Raw genomic sequence first — 27,085 nt, 5'->3', positions numbered from 1 at the left:
GCATGAAGAAAGCACCAAGCCAGATTTAAGCAACCTGTCTTTTCTGCAGGCCCAGTTGCCATGGCAACAGCATCTGGCCAATTTCTCCGGGTAAGGCAAGGGCACGGGCTTCCTCCTGCCAGAGCGGGATCCTCTGCAGCGCAGCAGAGCTATTGTCTTAGGAGAAGCGGCTTCCCCTCTTGCATTACCTCATCGTGAGCGAGGCGCAGGGGGATGGGAGCGTGGAGGCAAAGCCCATTGCTGCTCAAGGGGCCTCGAGGTTTTCCCCACGCAGCTGTTCCCGGTGCCCACCCAGCTCCATCCCAGCCTGCAGGGTCCTTTCTGCCCCTCTAGTCCTGGGCTCGCTCTGCCCGCATCCCCCAGTCTTGGCCCTCCGTCACATGCTCCTTACAAGTATCTCGGTCTCGGGGGCCTGCACACACCTGTACTGATCCACCTCAGACCGGAGATGCCCACTAGGACTGTGACGTGCCCATGCCTCTCCTGCGCTTGCCCCTGACCCTGGAGAGAGGCTCAAAAGTGTATCAGCAGCTATGTAACATCAAAGCTGCAGCATGCTCTGGGGAGGAGACTCCCTCCACCCACAAGAGAGAGCGCAGCCTGGGACAGCCGTGTGGGGGCTAGCTGCTGTCTCCCCATCCTGAGCTGGCCTGCCCTGAACACCCTCTCCTCTGCAGCTCCTGCTGGCTCACAGACCCCAGGCTGCAGCACCTCCTCCTACCTTGAAGCCATTTCTGGAAAGGAGAGAAGACAAATGCCCTTCCCCCAGCCCTCTGGCTGTCTGTGTTGTGGGCAAGCAGATATGCTGGTGTCCTAAATGATTGCCTTTCGTGCCCTCCTCCTCCTCGTCTCACAATTTTGGTGGTGCTCGGAGCTCTGTGCAGCCTGTTGCTAATGCCGTGCAGCCCTGCGGTGCCCTTGCTTAGCCCTGGCACTTGGAGAAGGGCGGCGTGGATGCACGGACTCAGTGAAAGGGGCAATGACTTGCCTGGGGATTAGTGGCCCAGCTGAAAGTCTTCATTGACCCAGTCCAGTGCCTTGATGTTGCCTGTCATGAGTCCCCATCAGACCTGCAAATACCATCCCCTCTCTTTGACAGATGGGGAGATGGGGAAGTAATGGGCTTGTGCCAAAATCACCCAGGCTTCAGTGAAAGTCCTGCCTTTCCCACCTGCTCAGACCATGCCTTGGAGTTAAAGAGCACACAGTGGTGTGTCTCCCCCCCGCCCCCCGCAAAGCTCCTGAGCAGCTGTCACTAGGCCCTGCAAACGAATGGCTCCATGTCCAGATGTTTCTGGGCTTTGTGTATATGGGGACTATGTGCAGCCCGTGGATCTCAACCTGGTTGCTCATGAGGAAAGTGCGGGAGAAAATGATTTAGCTGCCCTTACACTGCCGGCTGCAGTGCTGCAGCTGCTCTCCCAACACCAGACATGATGTTCAGAGCCCTGGCGGCTCTCCTGGCCCTGCTATGCAGGCCTCGCCCCTTCTCCTCCTCAACAGAGCTCTTCCCTGGCACTTTCAGGCTCCTGTCTCCCACAAGGTTATCCTCAAAAGGTGCCAGCATACAACTCAGCCCTCTCACTGCAGTGCTTTCTTTGGCCCCACATTTCCACATCAGATTGGGCTGGCCCAGTCAGACCCAGTGAAAGTGGAGCAGCCAAGTGCCCGGCTAAACAGAAATGGGTCTCTCGCTCAAACCCATCCATGTTACCCCCTGGCAGCAGGATGCTGACAAGGGGCCAGGTGCCGCTGAAGGGGTGAGTCTCTCTAAGGTTGCGCTCTATAAGCATGATTCCCACAGGCTTTAGGTGCAATCCTGGGACAGCAAGGTAGGCTCCTGGAGGGAATGAGGCTGGGCTGATGGGCTGTGACCCAGTAATGCCAGCTTTAAAGCCATCTCCCCAGAAACTGCAGCAAAGAGGGAACAAGAGAAGCAGGGAGAATGTGTCTGGCCCACTCCCTCCCTTCCCCACCCTGAGGTTTCCCCATGCAGGGAAAGCTGAATTTGTGCCTGAGAAAAGAGCAGCAATTCACCCTGCACCTGCTGCAGCTACCACCGCTGCACCAGGATGTTAGTGGTCAAGGACACTGCTTGGTCAAGGCCAGTAGCAGCCTGGCACGCAAACCAGCCATGCACCAAGTGTTACAGGGAGGCCAATTGTACAACAGGATTGTTGAACAGGGTCTGCGCTGGTTTGAAGGCAAGCAAATGCCTTGGAGTGGGTAGAGCCAGAGTTGCCTGGGCCTGGTTGAAGAAGCAGCTTGGTTTGGTGTGGAGTGATGGCGGGGAAGTGGGAGAAAATGGGGCAGGAGTCTTGAGGAAGGCAGGGCTGAGAGGGCCTCTTAAGCATCCTCCATCTAATACCAGGTGCAGTACTTGGGTTTCCCCAGCATGCAGCAAGGGGGTGTGAGAGGAACTGGAGAGGGCAGGAGCTCCCTAGCATCCAATGAGGGGAAAAATAGCTCCTCTGGGCCCAGCAAAACAGCAGAGAGGCTGCAAGCCTGGAGGTAAGACCTGGGCTGCTGGAGTTAGACCCAAACCAAGTGACATACTGGCAAGTGTTCAGCTTTCATGGCAATGGCACTTCATGGAGCTGCAGCTGCTGAGCTCAGGGCTGAATGTGGCATCTCGTACCCAGCTATGCTGGCGTTTGGGGAAAGGGTGACTTGTGGAGTAGGCCCTGGCAATACCAGGCCATGTTGCCAACAGGACACCCTTGCCCATGCTGGATGGATTCAGAAGTGGTCAACAGCTGTAAGCCCCAGTGCGAGCTGCTGAGAGCAATTTCCTTTCAGCTCAGGCAGCAGGAGCCCACGAGTTGGGAGAAGGGGGAGCCAAACGCCAGCTTCATCCCAGAGGTCTGACTGCACAACAGAGGACCAATATGCCTTTCAGCCTTTCCATAGACCACCGTACACATACAGGTACCATGGGCACACAGTCCTGTCTAAGGTGGAGAGCAACTACTGAGGCCCAGCATAATGGCAGAGAAGGGGCAGTGATTTGTCTCTGTGATAGGGGCAAACTCCTTATCAGGGTCCAGCACGAGCATCTGCTTCGAACGCAAAGACTCTGGCACGGCCCCTTCATGCTGTGGCATGCAGCTGGCACTGCTCAGGGATGGCAAATAGCTGCATGGCAGAAGGACAGCAAAGGGGTCATATTTGCACAGCTAGAGACTGAGCCTCGGTTGGGATCCATGCTCAGACTGGAGTTTCCCATCGACCGTACCTCTTCCAGCCGTGTCGGCTCACAGCAGCTCCTCTCCCTCCCACCCTGCCCTCACGGGATCCTTCCAGGTGTCTCCTCCCTCCCCGCACAACTGTAATTGCGTTGCAACGCAGGCCCATTCGGGGCCGGGGAGCTGGCAAGATGAAAAGGCTCTAATGAACCCAATGAAGACGGAGTGACAGGTTGGACAAGGCGGCCCTGTCACCTGCTAATTTTCCTGCCACTCAGCCCTGTTTTTAATCAGCCCTCGTCAAGCAGCGATTAAACCCTAAACAGCACCCACCACTGTGTTGCCATGGCGACTAGTATTTTACCTCTTCGCAGGATCCCATTTTCCCCATCCGTTTCTGGAGAGGAAAAAACAAAACAAAACAAAAAGCCCCAAATTTTCAGCTCATTATTATTAACAGTAATCATGGGTGGTGGCAGAGCCCCACAGACCCAGGCACCGAGGCATCTTTCCAGGGGCGGTGTATCAACTCGGCATCCCCCTGCCAACAGAGACGGGGAGAGGGGCTGCTGGTGGGCACACAGCTAAGATATGTCATCGCAGCGCGGGGCTGGAGATGTCTTGGAAATTATCCCGCTGCCAAGGCAGAGCTCAAGAAACAGCCGGGAAATGCCCTTCTGCCTGGGCGAAGCGTGGAGCCCGGCTGCCATCTGGTGGGCACGGAGAAAAATGCCCAGATCGGTGGCCTCCCTCCCAATGCAACAGGTGCAATTTTCCACGTGGTGGGCAGAGTGGGTGCAGCAGGCCTGGCAGCACCAATGTCCATCTGCCATCACATCCCTACGCAATCTACTTCCTGGCTGAAAAGCAGGGGCCACAGATCCCCATTTTCCAAATCATGCCTGGCCGTGTGCTGGCCACGAGTCACAACCCCCAGCCCTCCAACGTGAAGTCCCTCGCATGGATACACCCCCGTAGCACACTCCTCCCTCCCTCCCAGGCCCACAGTGGTGTGCCTAGGCAGCCTGGGCCTGAGGCCTGCTGTGCTCCAGAGTTACCATGTCGAAGCCTTGAGAGCCACTCCCAGGTCTGCTGGGAGGCAGCAAGGCTGACGGCCAGTGTAAACTCACTGGCGGATGCTTATCCCATTGCTTGGATTATAATCCCAATGACCCTGCATGAATAGCTGTACTGCTTTGGTTTTCCTTCTTCTATTCACCTTGCCTCTCCCAGCAGTGCCTCTTCATCCCCGCCAGCTTCCCTACCCCTTGTACTGCTTTCTGCCCTCTGTGCTGACTTCCTGCACGCCCTCCTTAGCAGCTGATGACGTCAACTGCTGGTTACAAAAGCAAATGTGGCTCTGATTTAGTTAGTCTCTACGTTGTGACTGTGCCCTGCCTTCTCCTGACTGTTTGGTCTGGGGGGGATCAACCTATCATCCTTGCTCCCCCATCACAACCTGGTGGAAGTGCCTGCCTCTAAATGTGCACCCGCTCTTCAGCGAGTCCGTGCTGTGCTCACAAAAGCTGCTTTCATTGCCAAGGTCCAACAGTGTCTACTCAGGAAGAGGGAAGGAGTCAGGTTTATACAGCCCGGAGGGTGGAGCTGCACTGAGGTCAGGAGTGTCCTTCGGCCTGGCCTCCTCGTCCATCATCTCTTCACAGTGAAGCCCTCCCTTTGTCCTCCCTGCACCCCACACCACTTGCCCTCATTCTTGTCCCAGCTCAAATGTCTCCAGTGCCTGACACCTTAGAGCTCATTGGGGAAACATGGGATGGTGAGCGGAGAAGGTTGTGGAGAGCGCACTGAAATGGGAGTCCCAATGATGTGACGCCCGTCATTGCTGCCAGCTCATGGGCTTGCGGCTGGCATCTTATAATCTACAGGGCTTAGTTTACAACCCCTGAGCCCGGTGTATGATGGCACTGCGAGACCCCGTGTCAGTGTTTGCTAAAGGAAAAAAAGGTGCATAGAAAAACTAAGGCTTTGTCACCTGAGTGCACGTTCTCCTCCAGCAGAGGCCAAATTAAGTTACCCACAAACTATTTTTGTAAAATATTCTCATGATTTTAAAAATTATTTTGGTCTTTGGTGTTGACCCAGGGAGAAGCAGGATGGAGATCGTGTTGGACGTTATGAAGCCTTGTCACTAGCCATAAAGTGTCTGTCCATCGCTGCCTCCCTGTCCCCCAGCTGCAGAGATGTGCATGCATAAGCATGCATGTGGGGCAGACTTAGCTTTCATGAAGATGGCAGTGGAGCTGGCACACACACACCAGTCCTCCATGCAGGCATTTTCAAGCAAAGCCAAGCATAAGTGGGACAGCTGGCCAACAGCTGCAGCTACACTGACATCTCCACTAGAAGGTGTCAAGCAGCTCATTCCGGATCCTATTAGTTGCTGGCAGAGGCTGCATGTACCTCTTTGCTTAAAGCAGTGTGTGGCAGCTAATTATAGGCAGTGGGAATCCCAGCTGCTCAGGGACAGGGAGCATGCCATGAACCAACACTGCTGGGTGACAACTGAGTACAACCCTTCTGTGCCAGGCCAGAGCCACCTCTGAGCAGCAAACCCCATGGCTTTCTTGGCGTGTGCCACCACCCAGAAAGGAAGTAAAATGGCACAGCTCGACATGCACACATGGCAGGGTGCCTGAGGGGCCCACCAGACATGTTCCCACTGCCATTTCTCACCTTTGGTGCATGCAAAGTGGGAATGATCCTGGTGGGCAGGAGCAGAGGTGGATATTTTTTCTCCTCAAGTGCCAAATGGAGACAGTGTAGACAAACACTAAGAAAAGTACTCCCCCCCCCACACACACACATTGCCCTGAGCTGCAAAATGCTGCTGACCCCTGACTTGAGGGACAAAAAGCCAAGCAGTAGCTGTGCCCGTGCTTTCTCCTGGGGTGAGCAGCAAGGGTCGCTGGGCAGAGGCTGGTGTGGTATCATTCACTGGGCTGGGGCGGTGGGCCTGCTGTTAATGCAGTCTGTACCTGGGGACACGGGTGGGAGCTCAATGGGGAGCAGAAAGGCTCACGGTCACTGGGCACCGGGTTGTTCAGTCCAGCCTCCAGGTTTCTCCAGTTAAAATACAGCTTGAGGCTGCCTCATTTCTGAGACTTCAGTTCCCTCCACAGTCAAGTGCCAGCAGAAAATAAACTAGCCGTGGACTTGAGCAGAGCCACTGTTCTGGGCAGGATTAAGGACTGCAGCACTGAAGGTTTCCCAGTGGCTAGAAGAAAGGCTTCACCAGTTCCCAGGGGCTGAAGAAGGCGGATGCCGGGGCTCAGGGTAATAATGGTGCTGGTGGGTGGCAGGTAGAGGAGAAACAGCCAGCCTTTAAAAAGCACTGACTTGACTGTCGAATGGCTGCAGGGGAGCAGACGGGGAACCAGAGGGCTGGAGAGGTGACCTGACTTGTCTGAGGTCAGCAGGAAAAGCTCTGACTCCCAGTCCCCTATGCTCACTGGAGCCCAGTGGTGGGAGCATTTCTCAGCACAGGGCAGAGTCTGGGCTTGCACAGGGTGTGTGACAGAGGCTGCCCCATAAGGGGCTTGCCCTGCTGCAGTATAAAAGGCACGCATGAGTGGGAAGGGTACTGGGAGGAGGACCCTCAGCATCCCTCCATCTCCATCCAACAGCCTGGCCCTGGCAGCTGTGGCTCAACCTGCAGCATTTCAGACTTGAGCATCCTTGGGAGTTGGTATCACTAACTGGGCAGTGGTGGTGATGGGAGGGGAGGGTTTCCTTGGCTTCTATCTGCCCCACCACATTGCCATCTGCAACGGGCGCTCAGCTCCAAATGGGGAGCACAGTAGGAGGCTGCCTGTCCTCATCCTGTGGTTGTGCAGAGAGGAGGCACGCAGCTTGGGGATGATTGCTGCCTCCAAGCTGTGGGTTTGTTGTGCTCAATCTCCATATGAAATGCAATCAAGGAAGCAGGCAGATAATTAAGCAGAGCAACAACAATCGTGTCACATGCGGTGTGGCCAGAACCAGCACCACACAATCTCCCCTGGGGTAGGGGCGGAGGGGGCTCAGGGGTGGCAGTGGGGTTGAGGCATTGTGCCTACCTTGACTCCACACCAGGGCTTTGGCCATAACCCACTGATGTAAGGAGCTGCTGCTTCTCCACTCAGGTCTCTGCAGGCTGTTACCTTCTCAGGCTGGGATGAGGGAGCCTAGCAGCTCCACCCTCACTGACACACAGAAAAGCACGTCCCAGGCCTCCAACATGCCAGCACCCCTGGACATTGTGATCTTGCCTCTCTTGAAGCGAGCAAAGCTGGGGCACAGCGAGCACTGGAAGCTGCTGCTCTATGTTTCACAAACCTGGGCAACACCAAGCGGGTGGGAAGGTGGCAGTAACACAGCTCCCTCCACCCCCCAGCCCATTGCAGTCTTGGGGAGCAGAAACATAGGGGCAGCCCAACCAGTGCCCAGAACAAGGTGCTTCAACTCGCAGCTGTGCCTCAGTGGCTTTGGAGGAGCCAAGAGCCTGGTCATTGCTGCTCAAGGAAGCTGGATGCTGCCAGGGGTGAGTCTGGGATGCCCTTTGTGGTTTCTGTGGGATCTGGATGGAAATGGGTAGGAGAACTTGGTGGGAATCACCCTACAGGTATTTCTCCTGGGCCTCTATATCCTCCTTGCCCTCTTCTATCTCTTTAGGAAGTCTGCTTCTCTGCTTGGCCTAGGCAGAAGCCTAACTGGTAACGGGAATCGAGGCTGCCTGTGGGAAGAACAAGAGGGAAGGCGGCTTTTAGAAAAGGCTTAGATGTAGGAAGTCTGAATGCTGAATTAGGACGTGGGGTAGTGAAGGAGGCAGGACGGAGAAGCTTCCAAGTCTCAAGGAAATGTCTGCCTAGCATGGGCAAGTGGAAGCCACTTGCTTTAAGTCAAGGGAAGGGGGGGCAGGTGTACAATCTTAAGATGACCCTGCAGTTTGTTCATGTTGATCCAGGAGGGATCTACTCGAGGATGCCTCGGAAGAGAAGGCGGATAGCCTGAGAAAGGCGTTTGCAAGATCCTGGGAAGAACGTGAGCAGGGAAAGAGAAGGAGGCAGTAATTATTATGTTCTTCAGATGCTGTTGAACCCTCAGGGATGGGACAGGAAACGGTCTGTGCTAATGGGCTCAATGCTTTGCAGTGTCGGAGAGATCAGTGCCAGCACTGGGAACCAGGGCAGTGCCAGCAGCTCAGTGCCAGACCTGCAGCAGCAGGTTTGCTGGTCCTGTTTATGACTCCAGTCCTGGATCTGGTCCCAGGATACTGATGCTGGTGAGGAGTCTTTGGTAGTAGGAAGCTTTGCTATCCGAATGGTCTCCAGTATGAGCTAGAGCAAAGAATTAGCCCCTCAAACTAGCCAAGGCAATCTGGGCTTCGGGCTCATGGCATAGAAAAGTCTGGAGCCCCATGACTCTAGTTCGCTGTGGTCTGTCCTGCTTCGGAGAAAAGGGTGGTTGCTGCCATGGATTTCTCTTAGAACAGCGCTTGGATCCTCAACACGACGGACGCGCTATCGGATGCCAGTTGCCAGCTCTTACCTAGAGCTGAAGGTAACAAACTGTCATAAAGCAAGTCGGTCCCAGTGGAGCTGCAGTTTTCTAATGGAAAGTTCTTCCTCCCAGGTCCACTCTGGTGTCAAATGTGGATTTGAGGACCAAGGAGGGCAGACTGCAGGCATTTCAGTGCTCTCTTGCTACGGGCAACTTCCAAATGTGGCAAAGGAGTGTGATATCTGTGAGGAGAGTCCTTACTGGAAGTCAGAGGCAGGTCTTTCTGAATCTGATGCTTCCTTCAGAGACTGCCTGCAGTAGGCTGAACATGAGCAGGATACATCTGGAGTGGCAGTCCCAGGTTGTGGCGCTGACCCAAGCAATAAAGAATGGCTCCATCGGGTAGTGGGACGCGCTTTCTGCAAGACATCAAGGCTTAAAGCTAGAACGGTCTTGTTTGGCCATTAGACACAAAGGCACTGTGTAGCAGCCAAAAGAAACTAAAGGGCATTTTTACACGTGTAAGCGCCGCAGTGCTGGGCGCGTTTATAAGTGCCCAGTGCTGCAATGTTTGCAATTACATAAACAGTGAAATCCACGTCAGTGCTGAGAAAATGGCAGCAGTGTGCTTTTGAACTAAAACACATTGGAGGTGCTTTAGTTCAAAAGCGCACACCGTCATTTTCTGTGTGCTGATGTGCATTTTGCCACTTATACAACTGCACATGGCGCAGTTTGCATCAGTTTGCATGTAGAGCAGACTTAATGAATCAGGCTTTCTCTGAAGCAGTGGGTCTCAGGCATGTCACGGGACAAAATAGTATGTCTGGAAATGCCCAAAGACTGAGGCAAGAAAGCAGGTGCCAGGCAGGCAGAACCCACTCGCTGAATGGATTAAACAATCAACTCTTCACACACTGATGCCATGAAAGGCTGCAATATGGTAGGGGCTGCCTGGTGAGTGCCATCTTGCTGCCACAGGCAGTATGAGGGAGCTCCAAACATGTCTGCACCATGTCCATGGCACTCCAGGGAGCACGCCAGAGAAAATCCCATCCATCTGCTCCTGCTCTGCACACAGCAAAAGCAGCAGTGAAGCTGCCCTGTGGGTGCATGCACCCCCACCACTGCCCCATTTCCAGGTTTGGTACATGCAGACAGAGAGGGAGGGGTTGGGTGGCTTCTCAGCATGTGTGCCAGGGAGCTAGCCTGTACCTGTACTTGGGAAGAGCATGAGGACGTGCCCTCCTACGCTGCAGCCTCACACTCCCAAGAAGCACTGCGCACCGAGAGAAGGATCCACATGCATGAGGCACAGAAGAACTTCCTTCCTTTAAAAGAAAGCAATGAAATTTGAAATTCTGAAGGACTGTTTCAGCCTCAAAAAATATACAGTTCCCTTCCTTGGCATCAGCCAGCCCCACGGGAGCCTCCTTCCTTGCTCCCAGCATTTGTTTGCTTTCTATGTTGAGCACAAGGCAGACCACTGCAGTACATGGCGGCTCATGCCAAGTCCTGCCAAAACCGTATCCAGTGTATTCTATGTCCACAGTAACAGTGCCATAAAAGGACCTAACATCTATATGGGTGGTCAGAGATTAAAGCATGATCCCTGCCCAACATACTTGGAAGTGTCTTTAAATAGCACCCTGACTTTCCGGGAACATCTAAAGAAAACAGCAGCAAAGGTCAAGTCCCAAAACAACTTGCTAGCCAAGCTTGCTGGATCAAAATGGGGAGCTGCAGTCACAGCACTCCAGACTTCAGCTCTTGCCCTATCATACTCAGCAGCAGAGTACGGTCTGGCAAAAGTCATCGTCACATATACATTTTGTTGACACAGCTGAATGCAATCATGCATATCAAGACAGTCATCTGATGATGACCCAAAAGGTGGTCAAAACCATCCGTGCTGCACCTTACCTTCCACTCTATGATCAGTGGTGGCTTTAGGGTTGTTGGGGCCCTGGGCAAGAGAGTCATTTGGGGCCCTTTGAGGCTTAATTTTGATGACCTATAAGTAAGTCAGACATTTTTTTATTTCAATTTCACGTTGCCCTACTCCTGAAACTGCAATTAAAGTATCTTAATGCAATATTGATAATACAAATAGTCAGTGTAATTAAGTTTTATTTGTATAAAGTGTGGGGCCCCAGCGGTTGCTTGGTTTGCCCCCCCCTAAGTCTGCTGCTGCTATAGTTACCTGTTCAATCCACACAAGGCTCACCTTTCTTCACAAGGCCCTTTATGGAGCTACCTCCCTGACCAGGAGCTCTTTGCAGAAGCCCTCTGGATCAAGGAATGGGAATCATGGGCAGGCACAAACAAGTTCCTTGTGACAAACCCCACTTGTCAACCTGCTGGCTTTGAACTATCACGGTGAGAGTGGTCCTTGCCAAATAGGTTCAGGACAGGCCAAGGCCCCTGCACAGATAATCTTCACCGCCGGGGCTTCAGTGCTAACCCACAGTGCACTTGTGGAGAGAGATAAAAAATGCTGCGCATCACCGTGGCATGTTCCCTCTACAAACTAAGAGGTGGCTTAATAACTTTGAACTCAGTTAATGAGGAGGCTATTTCTTGGCTTTGCAGATTTGCATTTGCTAAATAAATATGTCGAGCATGAGTCGGGGACGGTCTATGGCTATATATTTCCCAGCATCCCTTGCCCACAGGGCTGAGAGTTTTAGCCAGTGCTTTCTAGCATCTCCAGCAAGACAAATCAAATGGTCTATAAGCAACTGTTGTCTCTGTGTGGTAGACTTACAAGTCCTGGGCTTGCCTTTGGCTGTTGTTCTCCAGAGGACAGCTGCTTTTATTTTCTTGGCAAAGAACATGGAAATACCTCTCAGGGCACACGCGCCATCAGGAAAAATACAGGCAAGGAAGAAGAGGCAAGGAACGCTTCCCCTCTACCCTTCCAGAAAGTAGGGCCAATGGGGAAGAGAGGAGGTGAAATGGAAGAGCACACCCATCTTTTTTTTGGCTTCTCCAGTGAGCCCAGGTCCAGCAGTCAAATCAAAGAGCAAGACAGAGGGACTTTTTTTATTTACTAATTTATTTTATTGTGTCTGTTTCATATTCCAAACCCCACTCCTACAGCTCTCCCACCCCTCACCAAAAAAAGGAAAAATTAGTTATAGTTCCAACTACTGAGACAAGCCTATTGTTGACTGCGGTCCAGTCGGAGTAACTCAATATTTGCTACCGCACTGCTAAGAATCGGAAAGCAAACAATATCCCCTAGAAAATCAAAAAGAAGGAACCCAACGAAATGGAGAATGGTCACCAAACTGGTGGATGGACACAAGTCCCCCAGCGACAGCCTTCAGGGTGCATGTGTGCCTCTCTGCATGTCTGAGCATCTGTAGGTTTTGGTGGAAATTCAAGTACCAAACAGCAGTCGCTGTATGTTCCTCCACAAAAACTTAGTGTGGCTGGTCTGCAGGAGACCTTTCCCACCCATTTCCTGCCCTTCCCCAACCCCAGACAGCTTCCCCCCATCCCAGTCTCTCCAGATGATCGTCAGTCTGTCCAGCATGTGGCTAGAAGGGGAAAAAAAAGGTTTAAAAAAGATCTTCTGAATGTTTCTTCTAGGTCTTGTCTTACATCCTTGAGGGCAGGGGGTTGTGATGATCTGCTTCCCCCCTCCTCCGTCAGTTGGTTCCTGTTTTCAAATGGGCCTTTGTCTCAAGATGGGTGGATGATCCTGTACATATTTTGGAAAGTAGGGTCTATACACTATAGTCATTGCCTGCCAAGTGCCCCTACAGGAGAGTCAAAACTGACATGTATTGTAAAACTAGGATATATTTATCTATGTATATATTATATATGTGTATATTATATATGTGTATAGCTGTGTATATTATTATATATACATATACACGTATATACACACATATAGATATAGCTGTATTTAGTTAGTAGAAAAAATTTCTAGAGTTCCCTTGACCCTTTAAGGAAGACCGAAGCTGATTACATCTTTATTCCGAGCCACCAAAGCACAATGAAGCAGGAGTGCCCGGTTACCCTTGCAGCAACATTCAAGATACAGGCACATGTCAAGAGTTTTGCAAATGATTCGGTATAAAAATCAATAGTCAGCCAGTGTTCTGGGGAGGGGGAAGGGCAGGGAAAGGCAGAAGGACCCTTACTCCTGTGGTCATTGCTGTTGTTTTGGCACTGATGCTGGATGTCCTGCATGCTCTCACTGTCCCTGGCGTGCTGGAAGGAGTTGGGGATAGACAGGGGTAGAGGAAGGTGGGGACTGCGACAGAAAAGGGTTGAGCACCAGGCTCTGTACAGTGAAGTGGCCAGAAATACCTACTGGTTAAAGAAAGAGGAAGAAAGGCCAAAGAAAGGGGAAAAGGAGGGGGGTGAGAGTGGGAGTGGGTGTGGGGGCGGTGATTTGCTCTTGAGGAAGAGGCTGTGGCTTCTCAGTGCCAGGCACACCCAGTGGCATCCCATCCTCTCCCCCCCGCCTTGACTGCCTGAAATCGGGGGAGCCCAAAACACAGCCCCAGGATCCTGCCGGGGCCAAACATGTCTGACCGTGCTGCCCTCGTGCGGGGCAGAACCAAAGCTGATCAGCTGCAGGCTATTATTGCTGGTGAAATTAAGCAAATGATTTCTGTTCCTCTATTGCAGGAGAAGCATACGTGTGTGTTCGTGTGTGTTTGTTTGTATGTGTGTGTTGTGTGTGTATTTAAACGATATAAAATTAGTTGCAAATCGGTTGGATCCTTCAGGCTCCTGGCACGGCATCTGTGTAATCCTGAGTGCCACAATGGTCAGGATCCCCTGAGCTAAGGGGGTAGCAGGGTGGAGAGGGACTGCATCCTACTTTCCAAGTACCATCCTACTTGGTGCTCTGGTGCTTCACAGCAGGTGGCCACGGGACAGGGAGGTTAACAGGCCTTCCCTTTCCTCCTTCCTTCTGTTGCTCTGACTTCCTTCAGCTGGAATGCACCAGAAGAGCCATGGGCAGTCTGCAGGCCAAGAGCATGGCTGCAAGAGTTGTGTCCTGCTGCTTGCTACTGGCCGTGGGGCAGCCACAATGCTTGTGGTCTGTTGGCCATGCATGACATTGTGCACTCTTGTAGTGGCGGGTGGGATGAGATTCTCCCTCCCATAGGCAGCTGGTACCTTTAGAAGTATGTATGTGTGTGGGGAGGGGGAAGGGACATGATGCTACTCCATGGAGATTTTACAGGGATTGGCTTTTGCATTAGTGGAATGGGAAGGTCAGAGTTTTGGAGCAGCAGCGCTGTTGGAAGTGAAGGTACATCCCTAACTAGGTTGTCAGTTGTTTCGGAAGGAGTCCAAGAATAGAAAAGAAAAAGCCCGACCCTCCCCACATCCCTAAAGGTGACTGCATTGGCACGGCTGATCCCCTGCCCTTATACTTTCTCTGCAGCCTTGAAGGAATCCAAACCCATCTGATGTGGACAGTGACCCAATCCCCACTCCCACAAAGGCAGGCCCCGTGGGCCAAATCCCCAGCTGGTGCATGTCATCAGAGCTCTGTTGACTTCTAGTGGAGCAATCCCCCACTAACCAGCTAGGACCTGGTTCATTCTGCCTTCGCACTGCCCACATCCACCTGGGATCTAGGTCTCAACTGGAAAGCCTTTTGGTGGCTCTATGGCTGGTCGTTCACAAGTTCTAGCTCAGGCGCACACCTTTTGTGGGTGTTCCTCATTGGATCACATTTCCTCATTGTTCTTATGCTCCGTGTATTAAAATATTCTATAAAATCAAGTGACCAAAAATCTATAGCTCTAAGAATACCTGGTTATCTTTTTTTTTTGTTCTTTTTTGTTTGTTTTATCTCTAATCACAGTTAAACCTAAAGAAAGGAAGGGAAAGGGGAAAAAACCAAAAAACCCCCCCCCCCCAAAAAAAGGAAAGGAAAAAAAGTGACTCATGAGAGTCTAATCAGAAGCTGAATTGCACAAGTGACATCAACAGCTTTGAGAAGTCCTCACAAATTGGAGGGTAGTTTAGATCTAACAGGTTCTCGCTCCCCCGTGAGCACTAGCGATTCTTTCCTCCCGCCACCAGTCAGGGAGGGAGTGACAGCAGCGCTGGCCCCAAACACTAGCGGGTGCGGCAAAGAACCTGAGGACATCTGCCGTGGCAAAGTCATGCGCCCTGGAATCGAGCTGCAAGGCTTCCCGAGAAGTCCAGCCCCTCCACCCGGGAAAGGTGAGAAGCTAGAAACAGATTCTCTGGAGGAGTGAGGAGAGCTTTGGCTCAGGGTTTGAGCCAATTCTTGGGGCAAAGATGGCTGGGAAGCAGAAATCAACTTGATGTCCTGGCTTAGGCGTCCTGGTGGCAACGATGGAGTGCTCTTGGGCTGAAGGACATGTGGAGGAGGGCTGGAGGTCTGAGGCATGCGCAGGGATCCGTGAGAGCCGGAGGCCGCAGCAGGGCCGCACTGAAAAGTTCTCGCTGCCACGGGGCTCTGGGTAGGAGATCTAAGGCCTGAAGGGGTGTAACAAGGGGAGGCTACACCAGACTGCTGTAATGGTGACATGGAGGCAAAAGGTGGCCTTTCTTGATGCATCTGGGCTATCGTTCCAGTTAGTGATCCTAATGCACTTGGTTGTATTTGGCACGGTGCTGAAGGGGATCCTTCAGAGGTTTGTGCCAGCTGGCTTAAGCTAGAAGATGGAGAGTTGGAGGAAGGAGGAGGCTGAAAGTGGTTCACTCCTTCCAGAGTCCCACTTCCTGGGAGCTGCTGTAAGTGTCCCACCTGTGGTGGCCTGGGAGAGGGCTGGAACTGGTTGAGGAGATTCGTGGGTGAACTGGATGAGAGCTGGGTGAATGAAGCTGTTGGGGAGCTACCGGCAGCCTGCTGGAACTGGCCGAACCCACCAGGCACGGTGCCGCCAGAAAGGGGCTGCGTCTGCTGCGTCTGCTGAGCTGTCCCCAAGGGAGATCCCGAAGACGCCTGCTGAAACTGGCTCAGTCCCGCTGACGCCGCGCCGCTCGAATGCTGTTGGCCCGAGCCAGCAGGCGGGGAGCCCATCGAGGACCGGTGGAACTGGCCCAAGCCGGCAGAGGCCGAGAATCCCGCCAGCTGCTGGATGTGGAAGGAAGATGACGAAGGGGTTTCGGCTCCTGGCGTGTGCAGCTGGGACGGCGTGCTGGATGGAGAGCCTACTGCAGACGGCCCAGCTGATGGGATCAAAGACTGAAGCCTTTTCAGCTGTCTCGGAGTCTGGCTGGACTGCTGGCCCAAGGAACCCAAGACAGACACTGGTGGACGAAAGATGGCTGTCGGGAGGCGCGGGTGGTGGGTGAGAGCTATTGCTACGGAGGTGGTGGCAGCTGCGGCTTGCAGGGGTGCCTGGATCAGCGGAGTCCAGATGACGGGGGTGGGCGTGGAGGCTGCAGCGGCGGCGGCAGCGGCGGCTGCCTGCACATTGTGAGCGCAGTGTGCCATCTCCCTGTCGTGTTGCACGATCTGCTGGATGATCTCGTTCTCCTGGTAGTTGAAGACACCGGAGTTAAGGTCGTGCTGGACTTTGTGCAGCAGGATAGAGTTTTTCTTCCCTGCAGGAAAAAAAGGGAGAGAGAGAGAGAATTACCCTGACAGGTAAAAGCAAAGGGGGAAATTTCTTAGTAGGGAAAACCTGTGCCTTTGTCCTTGACCTGTACCACTGCCTTCTCCTGCCAGGTCACTGCAGTGCCACGTTGCTACGTTCTCCACTGTTCACCTTCCCCTAGGTGGAGATGCAATTCTAGGGCATCCCCTTCTGTAGCTCAGTCCAGGGTGCATTCATGGAAGAGAGGAGGAACAGCTAAGATCTCTACACCCTGCTGGTGCCTGGATGCCAGATAGGCGCTGTGAGTGGCCTGGCTTAGTTAGAGCATCCCAGAGGGTGCTCTATTTTACACTGAATAAAGGCTTACCCTGCTCTGATCCTGTGCACTGGGCAGTACAAAAGGCTGCTGCTTGTGCTGAATGTTGCTCGGGCAGAGCGGATGCACTCAAACCATTTGAGCTGAGGTGTCACTTGCACAGTTTGGGCCTTGTAGGGGAAGTGCTGCTAGTGCCAGAGGGATGGGGGCTCCAAAACTGGAGCAGGGGCAGGGGCAAGCAGGATTACCTGTTTTGGGGAGTCAAGAAATGTCCCAGCTGCTGTTGCTTGCCCTGGTTATTGCTGCTACTGCAGTTGTACAAGGTGGCTGCTGCTGCTGCCAAGGGGCAGACTCCCTGGGGTTTGCCATTTTGGTGCCCCACGAAGTTGGCACCCAGGGCTGATCCCTTACATTACTGAATTTGGGGGCTCACAAACCCCCCATCCCATCTCCTTCATGCAATTTAAATCCATGTTCTTTTCCACTCTGAGGGTGACAGTGACACTCAGGTCTTCTCCAAAGCCTTTCATCCCTAAATGCTTTACAAATGTTAAGGAATAAAAAGGGAAGTTCTGGCTCCACTGAAGTCAATAGGAGCTTTGAAGTCAAAGGTCCTCTGAGAGAGAGCAGGGACATAGGCAACACAGCTCTGTGCCCAGGGCAGTTGCATGGCATCTGGGCCACTGTCAGCTCTTGATCTACCAACTGATGGAGCAATCAACTTCTGCTGTGACAACGGCTGCTTTTGTGCCTCCACACAAAGGCAGTGCCCAGGCTGGCAGCAACCCCATTCCCCTCGGTTATGTTACTGAGGGGAGGAATGAGAAGCCTGTGTTTTTAGCTGAATAGACATCACTCCCCGTGATAAAAGCACTCCACACTCCCCAAGCTCAGCCGGCACAGGGCAGAGACCTTTGTAGCTGAAATGCTGCAGCCAGTGGGACAGTTTTCTTCCAGGCCTTCCTTGAGGGGAACTTCAGGCCAAGGAAATTTCATGTCCCAGTTGAACCTTCACCTCCACAATAAAACATTACTTACAGCAGTGTTTCTCAACCCCTGGGTCGCAACCCTAAGGTGGGTCACAAAAATATATGAAAGGCTCGTGAACAAACTTTAGAAATGGATTCTCCTTTAAAGGAGAACAATGTGGGAAATGGTGGCTTTTCCCTTGCAGGCTGGCAGAGCTCCAGCCTGCAAGGGGATGCTTGGGGCCCCCCCATACCCTACACCCCACCCCCACCCCGCCCCACATACCGGGGGCCTGGGGGCAGTAGGTCGGGAATGAGAGGCACTGGCTTGAGACTGGCTATCAACATTTACAAATGGGTCCTGGTACAAAAAATGTTGAGAACCAGTGACTTAGAGCTTTGCCTTTTCAGTGAGCTGCAAAATTAAGTGGCGTGTGTTTGCGTGCCCACCACCCACCACCTGAGCATGCACTTGGCAGTGAAAGGAAACATTAATGGGCAAAAGATCAGACCCATTTAACAGGGGAGGGTACTGTGCTACCTCACCACAGCATGGCACGTTCCCAAAGAGAGGATTTCTGATGCAACCAGGCTCTCTCTCTACCTGTCTGCAGCAGTATTCTCAAAGCATAATGAAAATGAACTACTCTGTTACAGCATTGCTTCATGATGAATTGCTACTCATGGGTTGCTGGTATCGTATGCTTAAAAACTGGCTTCAATTATATCCCCCACTTGACTTTTCAAGGGCACTCTACACTGTAAGCGCATCCCCATTTGAATATATTACAGCAGCTGCCTGTGGGTTTCCCTTTAGCTTTTATTTCTTGGGGCTGGCAGGAAGTAGATGAGCTCTGGGTAGTAAACAGTAACTTGGGTTTACATTGGGCATACAATAGTCAGAATTGTATGTGCACATGGCAGCTTGCAGGGGCTTGGGGAGAGAATGAGGCAGGGTCACCTCTAGATAAGGCACCAGCCTCTTGCGATAAAATCAGAAGCAATACTAGCCTCCCTCCCAAACTGATTTTTTTCAGGCTACATGCCAGGTGATTAACTTCTTCTCAAGCAGAGCTGGCAAACGACCCTTTCTCAGTTGCAGTGTATAGCCCGGAGGGGAAGTGGGGGGCTCTAGAGTGTAAATGAGCCACAGGACCAGAGAGGAACATTGTATCTGGAAACTCCCTGCACCCAGCATGCTGACTCCAGATCCACATGGAATCAGAAAAATTAAAGAATGGCAGCATAACGAATGCCAACTGGCCAGGTTTGGTTGGCAAGCGGCCTTGTGATACAAGCTTGACATGATTTCTGGTGAGATCGCAAGCTTTGTGAGTAACTGCAAAGTGACCTGCTATATATATATATATTCAGCGCAACCCATGTTATATGGATTAACTCAGCTGCAACAAGCAAGGGGTGTTTCTGAGGGGGTTCCCTGTGATTCTACTCTCAGCCCTGTACTAGTCAATGGTTAGGTCAGTGACTTGAAAAGAAACAGTAAAATCATTTTGTGCAGACATTGCAGAAACTGGGGCAGTGATAAAGAATGATGGGACAGGTCACTTGCACAGACAGATCTGGACTGCTGGGGAAAGTGGGTTTATATGAATAACAGGTCTTTTAGTACAACAGATGCAAGCTCAAACAAAGCAAAGGAGGCCATGCTTAAAGGATATGATGCAGCGTGCTGAAAAGAAGTGCCTCTGCTAAAGACTTAAGGGCCCTGAAAGACGACTGGTTGAACATGAGCTTCCCATGCAATGTTGTAGCAGGGAGCAAGGATGCCTGAGTACTAGACTATCATGTCAGAGTGGTGGCATGATGATTACCCCAGCGTGCCCAGCAGCAATAGGATCATGACTGGGTTACTGTATCCAGTTCCAATACCCACATGTCCAAAAGGATGCTGCAAAGCTGGACAGGGTTTAGTAAAGATCAAATAAAAATGAGGTCTGGGTAACAGAAATCAAAGAGTAATCTACTTGTTTATACAAAAGAAGAGATGGACTTGATGAAGATTAGTACGTGCTAACATGGGGAAGATATTTTTGATAGCACATGTCTCTTATCTACCAGGACAAGACATAGTGAGATCCAGTTGGACAAACTTATGTTAAAAATAAGGCACATTATTAATGGCGATAGCAATTAACCACTGGAGGATCTTACCTAGAGAGATGATGCATTCTCCATCACATCACATCTATAAATCAAGACTGGACATCTCTCTAACACGCATGGCATTACTCAAAAAGAAGTCCTGGGCTTGATGCTGTCGTTAATGGGTGAAGTGCCTTGCACTGTGCTGATCAGAGCGGGTCAGCCTAATGCAGGGGCGAGCAATTCTTTTGGGCAGAGGGCCACTTAGTGAGTTTCGGCAAGCCATCGAGGGCTGCATGACAGGCAGCCCAAGGCAGATTAATATTACTTTTCTAAATTTTCTAGGGGCCCCGCAGGCCAGATAGAATAGCCTGGTGGGCTGCATCTGGCCCCCGGGCTGCATTTTGCCCACCCCTGGCCTAATGGTTCATTTTTACGTTAATGTGTAAACCCATGAATCTCAGGTTTGGCTTTGTAATGGGCTGACATAGTAAATTCAACCACACCAAACCTTTGGGGAAGTCTGGGGTAGGATCTGTCTCCAGCTCTGACTTGGGGCCATTCCTTGTGTGGATAAGTGTTTATCTGGCCTGAAACCTTTGAGTTTCATCTACCCCTACTTACTCCTTCTAAAAGCACCAGGCACACAGACCTGTAGTTATCACCAGAGAAATACCAGATTGTAATAACATAAAGGATAATAGACACTTAGAAAGTGAATATTAAGTACCACTTGATGGGCTAGATGACCTCTCTATACTGGAAATACTTGTTCTGATGTAGCTATATGGATGGGCAAGCAGCACTGATACAAGGGCCTTTGCCTACAACATATACAGGGGGGGTCTATATTGCTGCACATATTCCTCAGGTTAAGCCTCATTTTTAGGTTTAACTAACATATTTTAGTTAAACCTAACTAAAAAATTAGTTAGGTTTAACTAATTTTTGCTGAAGGCGCTGAAGCCATTTACACCAGTGCCAGACTGGTGTGAGATGCCACCGCTGACGCTTGATAGCATTTTGCAGTGGTGAGAATGACTGTCCAGCATGCACAGCAGTGAAGAATCAGTCCCTGCACATTTACAAGCTCTTTCAAAAAATTACACATTGATACAGGAGGATTGTTTTAGACAGCTTTGGAGTGTGGCCACTTCCAGAAAGAGAAGCAACAGAGGCAGCTGATACAGTCCCTCCAAAAGGGCTAGACCAGCCTGTCTTGCAATTTTACATGTCATAGCAAATGCTTCCCTCACTCTTTAATTCTGTGTCACCTGCATTTGGCTTCTGATTTACTTGTCCCTGCTAGAACAGCCTATGCTCTCAGACTTGCTGTCCTCAGTCCTCCTAGTGATGTTTATGAGCCTGCATGAATGGACTATGAGGTGAGAGGAAGTCCAACTTCTTGGCAGTTGTACAACTGGCCATTGGCAAACCAGAAGGGATTGTGCTACGGGCTTCCATCTTCTTGGCAGTACATTAAATCCAGAGCTAGGAGGAATGCTTTCAGTTAAGTATTTTATTTGCGGAAAACTGCAGTTTTCCTTCAGGCCCACTGAAACTGGTCAAAAATGTGCCCTGAAACAGTCAAACAATTTCAGCCCCTCCAAAAATTCAAAAAGCTGAAATGATTAATTTGGAAACAAAAGAGTTAATCCAGTTTTATTTTATTTTGAAGTGACATTTTCTTTCAATATATGTCTATTATTTGTCTTTCAATATATGTCTATTATTTTTTAAATAAAGAGTAAAAAAAAAAAATCCCAGAGTAAATCAAAATGAAACATTAAGTTCTGGGTTGAATAAAAACTATGGGATTCAACCCAAACTACGGGATTTGCTGGGAGATGTTTTGTTTCACTAAAAGAAGGCCCAAACTTTCAGTTTTGATCAACCCCAAGCCATTTATTTTTATTTGCTGACTTGCCCAGCAAACTGAAAGATTAATTACCCACATAGCTCCAATTAAATGCATCCTTACCCTCACTTACTCTTCCACTGAACCATCTTGCCCCCAGCCATGGAGGCTCATTAGCTGATTCCAGTGGAGCATCCCTTTTTCATCAAATGTCAGACCAAAGCAGGCACATAGCAATGCACTATTTGAGGGAAAGATAGTTCCCTGGTGGCTTTATCTCAAGTCCTGCATGAAGCACAAACCAGCACTGCAGCAAGGTAGCAGAGAAGAATTTCTGGGGCCAGTGGCTCTGCACCGACTCTCTTTCCCCCTACTTTTAAAATAATGCTGGATACAGATTTGCTGTCTTTGCTTTGGATTTATTGTTGTTTTACCTGTCGTGACATGAGCCAGCAGCGAGAGGAAGTCGCCAGCAGGGCAAACAGAGCTCTGGCATGCATCAGCTGACGTGTTGTCAACAGATCCAGAGAGGTGCTTCTCCCTCTCTACTCAGCATTGATGAGGCCACAGCTGGAGTACTGTGCCAGTTTTGGGCACCTCACTTCAAGAAGGTTGCGGATAAACTTGAGAGGGTGCAGAGAAAGGCATGGGCACCTGGTGCCACCTTAGTCAGTGGGGCACATGCCCCCCTCTGCGACCAGTCCTGGCTGATCTCACTGTCTGGGGGGGCGTGTTCCCCTGTGGCCGATTCCAGGATGGCCAATCGCTGCAGCCGCTTCTGGGAGCGGCTGCAGTGATCGGCTGGCGCTCACAGAGGGGCACTGGTGCTCTTGCCTGCCCCTCTGCCCATTGCTTAAGTGGGGAGTGCAGCCAAACAGGGGGTGCACCGGCACTCTCAGGGGGTGCATGAGCACCTCTGTGCACTCCCTATGCGTCGCCACTGGAGAAGGGCCACCCACATGATTAGAGGCCTGGAGGATAGGTACTGTGAGGAGAGACTCTGGGAGCTGGGCTTGTTCAGTCTGGGAAAGAGGAGGCTGCAAAGTGACTACAAATATGTCAGGGGGGAACACCAGGATCTGGGGGAGCAACTGTTCAGGAAAGCACCCCTTGGGAAGATGAGGACCAATGGGCAGAAACCAATAGAGGGATGATTTAAGCTGGACATAAGGAAGGACTTCTTCTCTGTCAGGGTAACTAGAACCTGGAACACACTCCCGGCAGAGGTGGTGCAGTTGCCATCTTTGGAGGTGTTCAAGAGGAGGCTGGATAAGCACCTTGTTGAGCTTGTTTGAGCTGTTTAACTTCCTGCCTATGGCAGGGGACTGGACTTGATGATCTTGCAGGTCCCTTCCCGTCCATTGACTCTATAACTCTCTACGACATGAGATATGCAAACACAGCAATCAAAAGATTGCAAGGTTGATCAGTTTGGCTTCTTGCCATAGCTCTGTGCAACCCTAAGTGAAATAGTGTTCTGTGAGGTACGGTTCTGGTGAGTGAACTGCAACAGAGACCTCTCTCCTTCCTAGCCAGTAGGATGCTTGGTCGGTTCCTCCCTTGTTTCAGCCAAGGAAGCACAAAGGTCATATCCTCCTTCTGTATTCTCCTTCATATGTTATGGGAGAAGGTTAGTTCAAAAACCTCCATAGTAGTGTGACTAGGGATGAGTGACCGGGGCACCTGCCCTGGACAACTTAGAAGAAGCAAAAGAGTAGCAGCTTCCGCAGCTGACTTGGCCACTGCTCCTGCCCCTTCCACCACAGGGCACAAAATATGTTATGCCTCTGCTCCATAACATACAGAACCCACACTGATCTATTCCACGGTGTCTCCTAAACTCAAATATAATAAGGGCTGCCTGAAAAGCAGGGTTTCTAGTTCAGGGGAAAATTCACTTTTGAAATCTGGCTCCAACATGTTCTGAAATTTCCCCTGAATTAGAAATTCAGAGAAAAATCTCATTCTGGAAACACCAAAATGCCACTGACTTTGGCTGTGACTCCCAGAGCCCAAGTCTGCCCAGAGCCATGGGTCCAGCATTCTCATCCAGTGTCCTGCCCCAGTGCCTGGGATCTGGCGTTTTCAGTGTCTACGATTCTGGGCAGATCCACCATGAATTTAATGAAAAATCATCAGCCCTGGTGTCTAGAACAAAATATTTTTGGTTCAATAAATTGGCATTTTCTGATGAACCAAAATTAGCTGAAAACAGTGGTGCCTATACACATGCTTGGGGGTGGGGGATGCATTTTAATTAGAGCAGTTCCTAGAGAGCTGCTCTAATTAAAATGCAGCAGCGTCATGTGTGTTAAGCCCCTGTGCATTTAAAAATGGCCATGGAACACTTTAACTAACGCTCACTTGATGAGCTTTAGTTACAGCGCTTCAGCGGCCATTTTTAAATCCGCAGGGACTTATACATGTGGCGCTGCGGTGATGCTACAGTGTTCTGATTGGAACAAGGACCAGACTTGATTGAGTCTGCTGCAACACATGCTAGTTAGACATGTCAGAGCACATGCATAGGCACCCAGTGTGCTCTTGCTCTAAAAAAAAAGCCAACCACATACTGGGTTGTATTAACAGAAGTGTCAATCACAGATCAGGGGGAGTGATTCTTTCATTTTGTTCAGCAGTGGTGAGGCCTCACCTGGAGCACTGTGTTCAGTTTTGGGCCCCACATTTCAGGAAGGATGCGGACAGATTGGAAAGAGCCGAGTGCAGAGCAACAAAAATTATTAGGGGTCTGGGAGGCAAGACTAATGAGAACAGGTTGAAAGAACTAGGATTTGCCTAGAGAAGAGAAGACTGAGGTGGGATTTGATAACAGTCTTCAAATACCTGAAGGATGATTACACAGCAGATGGAGATGGGCTTTTCTCTGTGGCTGTAGGGGACAGAAATAGGAACAATGGCCTCAAGCTGCAGCAGAGGAAATTTAAGTTGGAGACTAGAAGGAACTTTTTGATTATGAGGATGGTCAAGCATTGGAACAGGCTACCTAGAGAAACTGTGCAATCGCCATCCTTGGAAGTTTTCAAGAGCAGGTTAGACAGACACTTGTCTGGGATGGTTTTTGTTCAGGGATGATGGTGTGTTGAGCAGGAGGCTGGACTAGGTGACCTTGTGAGGTCCCGGTCAGCCCTACTTGTCTATGACTAGCTCTGAATGTAGCAAGAACCGTCTTTTTCTTCTGCATCACTATAGCACCTAGACCAACAAAATCAACCAAATGTGGCCTGGTCTCCAGGGTGAACATACTCCACACTACAGCAGATGCCAGTGAGTGAGGTTTAGAGGGGAATGAGTGGGGCTGGTCAAAAGCAGCCTGGAATTTGGACAGCTCTTTATCACTGGGCCTGTAGGAGGCACCAACATGTTACCAATGCCAGCCCCACGGGGGTAGTTCTTTATCACCCAAAGGCACAAATGCTCGCCAAGGCTACATCCAAATGAGCATGGACATTTGGTTCCCTGGGGACAAGTACCAGCAGCACACCTTGTGCCACTGCTACTTGTCCTTGGGGAATGCCTGTGCCATGCGTGCCCCGGTGTGCTACAGGTGAGGTAGGGATGGTTGGGACCAGCAATTGTTCTGGCCCCAGCAGCCTTACTTGGGGTCCTGGGGCCCAGGGAAGCTGCAGCTGGGCATCTGGCTGGCAGCTGGTGTGTGGCTCTGGAGCCGGCCAGGCTCCAGTTTTGGGCAGGACACTCTGCCACCACATGCGCTGCCCCATTTTTTTCCACATGGGTTTGTTTGATCCCAGGATCTCCTGGGATCAACCCCCACCCCGATGCTGTAAGGTAGCAGCGTGGGGAATGGCTGAATGTGTCATGGGTAGTGCCGCAGGTGGGTCTGCAGCACTACATACCACACACCATACTACATACCACACAGCCATCACCACCAAACTCCTTTCACTGTGACCAGGGTCATTTTACGGTTTCTAGTGAGCTCTAGATTAGTGATACGTGTTACAGGGAAGGGGAGGATCCTTTTGGGAAGGTCAGACTGCACATTGAAAAGTCATCATCCTGAGGTGAATCCCAACCTGGACAGTTTTCTGCTACCTTTTCTGACTATATGGAGTTTACTTTACTTGCCTGTTTTGAATGCTGACCTAAGGGGAGCAGATGACATTGATGGTGACTGTTGCTAATTCATTCTGCCAGCTTCATTCTGATCTCCTGGGGTGAAAGCCTGCTGGGTTCATCTACCAGGCCAATTTTTCCTAACAGTTTATTTGGCAGACACTGATATTACCCCCTAGTCCCTTTCCAGTGTTTCTTATGAAACCAGAGGCAGCCTGAGTCCACATTGTTGCTTCCTCTGCTGGGCATCAGTATTGTCACAAATCTGTCTGCGTCTTAGAAATTTGCTGGCATCTCTGTGATGCATGCTCCAGTTGCTCAGGACTTCATTGAATCTGAGTTCTCCTGTTGATCTAAAGGCAAATCCTTCATAAGCATGTGATAGCACAAAGCCCCTGACACGTAGGCGAGGAGTTATGATTCCACCCAGCAGAAGACAATGGCATATGAAGTCAGATTTTGCTCTACTCCAGATAACACACAAAAGTCCCAAAGAAAAGGGCCAGCACTCAACAGTAATTATTTTATCAAATAATCAAATTAATTCTCTGTTGTTAAAACTCCCCAAGGAAGGTGGGGAGATGAGCAGGCACTTTTGGTTCATTCTTGCTTTCTCCATTTCAGTCTCAATCCACTGGCTGCTGTGCAGGCACCCAGGTGGCTGAAATGCCTTCTGAATTTGCTTGCATTCACAATGTCCTCCCTTTATCATGGTGGCCAATGTCCTTCTCTGCTGGAAGGGCATCTGTGCTCTGCTCCTTCACTCGTGGGCAGCCTGGGTACATTCTCTGTATTTAAGCCTGAATACTGAACACACCCACTCAGCTCCATGGCCAAGGCCAGGAGCTCCCAGCACACTCAGACTGGGCAGATGTGAAGGTGTCTTTTGCAACCCTCTGCTGCTGGGCTGACTGTGTACTATCCTGGCCTGGCCTGACCGTCACCTGTGCCTGGGGAATCAATACTGCAGCAGGTAATTACTGGAGGGCAAATAAGTGCTAGGAATGTTTATTACACTGGTAATTTCTCATATATGCTAATCTGCCCCCTTCCCTAAGGTTACAGTGGCCATGGGGTCTCATTGTACCATTTCCTGCCACTGCCTGACAGTTTGGGGGCTTGTTTACACAGAGGGAAATTAATGAGCACAGTGATTTTGGAACAACTTTTCACAATGTGTAGGTGCTCTTATTCCAGTATAAATGCACCTTTTTCAGATTAGTTTAACCCATTTCTCTATTGTTAGTATAGTGATTCCAGATTCAGCCCACATGCTGCCCTAGTCTGGACTATCTTCTCCTGTCTACAAGCTCTTCGGCTGTGTCTAAAGTAAGAAGTTGAGGTGCACGTACCGAATTTGTCAGTTAACATGTCTTGGCTAACACTGGTTGTCAGTCTGCAGTTATAGCCATTTAACTTACATAGGGGGCAAAAAGAAGGTGCTGGGTAATGTGGGGCCCCTGCAGGACAGGTGAGGAAATTTGGTCCTCACACCAGACGACAAA

The 27,085-nt window shown here is 50.8% G+C and overlaps 1 protein-coding gene across 2 annotated transcripts in view; it reads right to left on the bottom strand.

Annotated features, from left to right (window-relative positions):
• Positions 1–14,563: 14,563 nt before the first annotated feature.
• HCN4 (hyperpolarization activated cyclic nucleotide gated potassium channel 4) overlaps positions 14,564–27,085 on the bottom strand; it is a 200,207-nt gene continuing 187,685 nt past the window's right edge. For both annotated transcript variants that reach the window (XM_019504487.1, XM_019504486.1), the window contains exon 8: positions 14,564–16,247. In XM_019504487.1, the coding sequence (XP_019360032.1) occupies positions 14,671–16,247 (1,577 nt within the window). In that variant the 3' untranslated portion in view covers positions 14,564–14,670. The remainder of the gene's footprint in view (positions 16,248–27,085) is intronic.

Source organism: Gavialis gangeticus, unplaced genomic scaffold, assembly GCF_001723915.1.
Source record: "Gavialis gangeticus isolate Ggan-Ray unplaced genomic scaffold, GavGan_comp1, whole genome shotgun sequence".
Taxonomy (NCBI): domain Eukaryota; kingdom Metazoa; phylum Chordata; order Crocodylia; family Gavialidae; genus Gavialis; species Gavialis gangeticus.
This window is presented reverse-complemented; position numbering and strand designations above follow the sequence as displayed.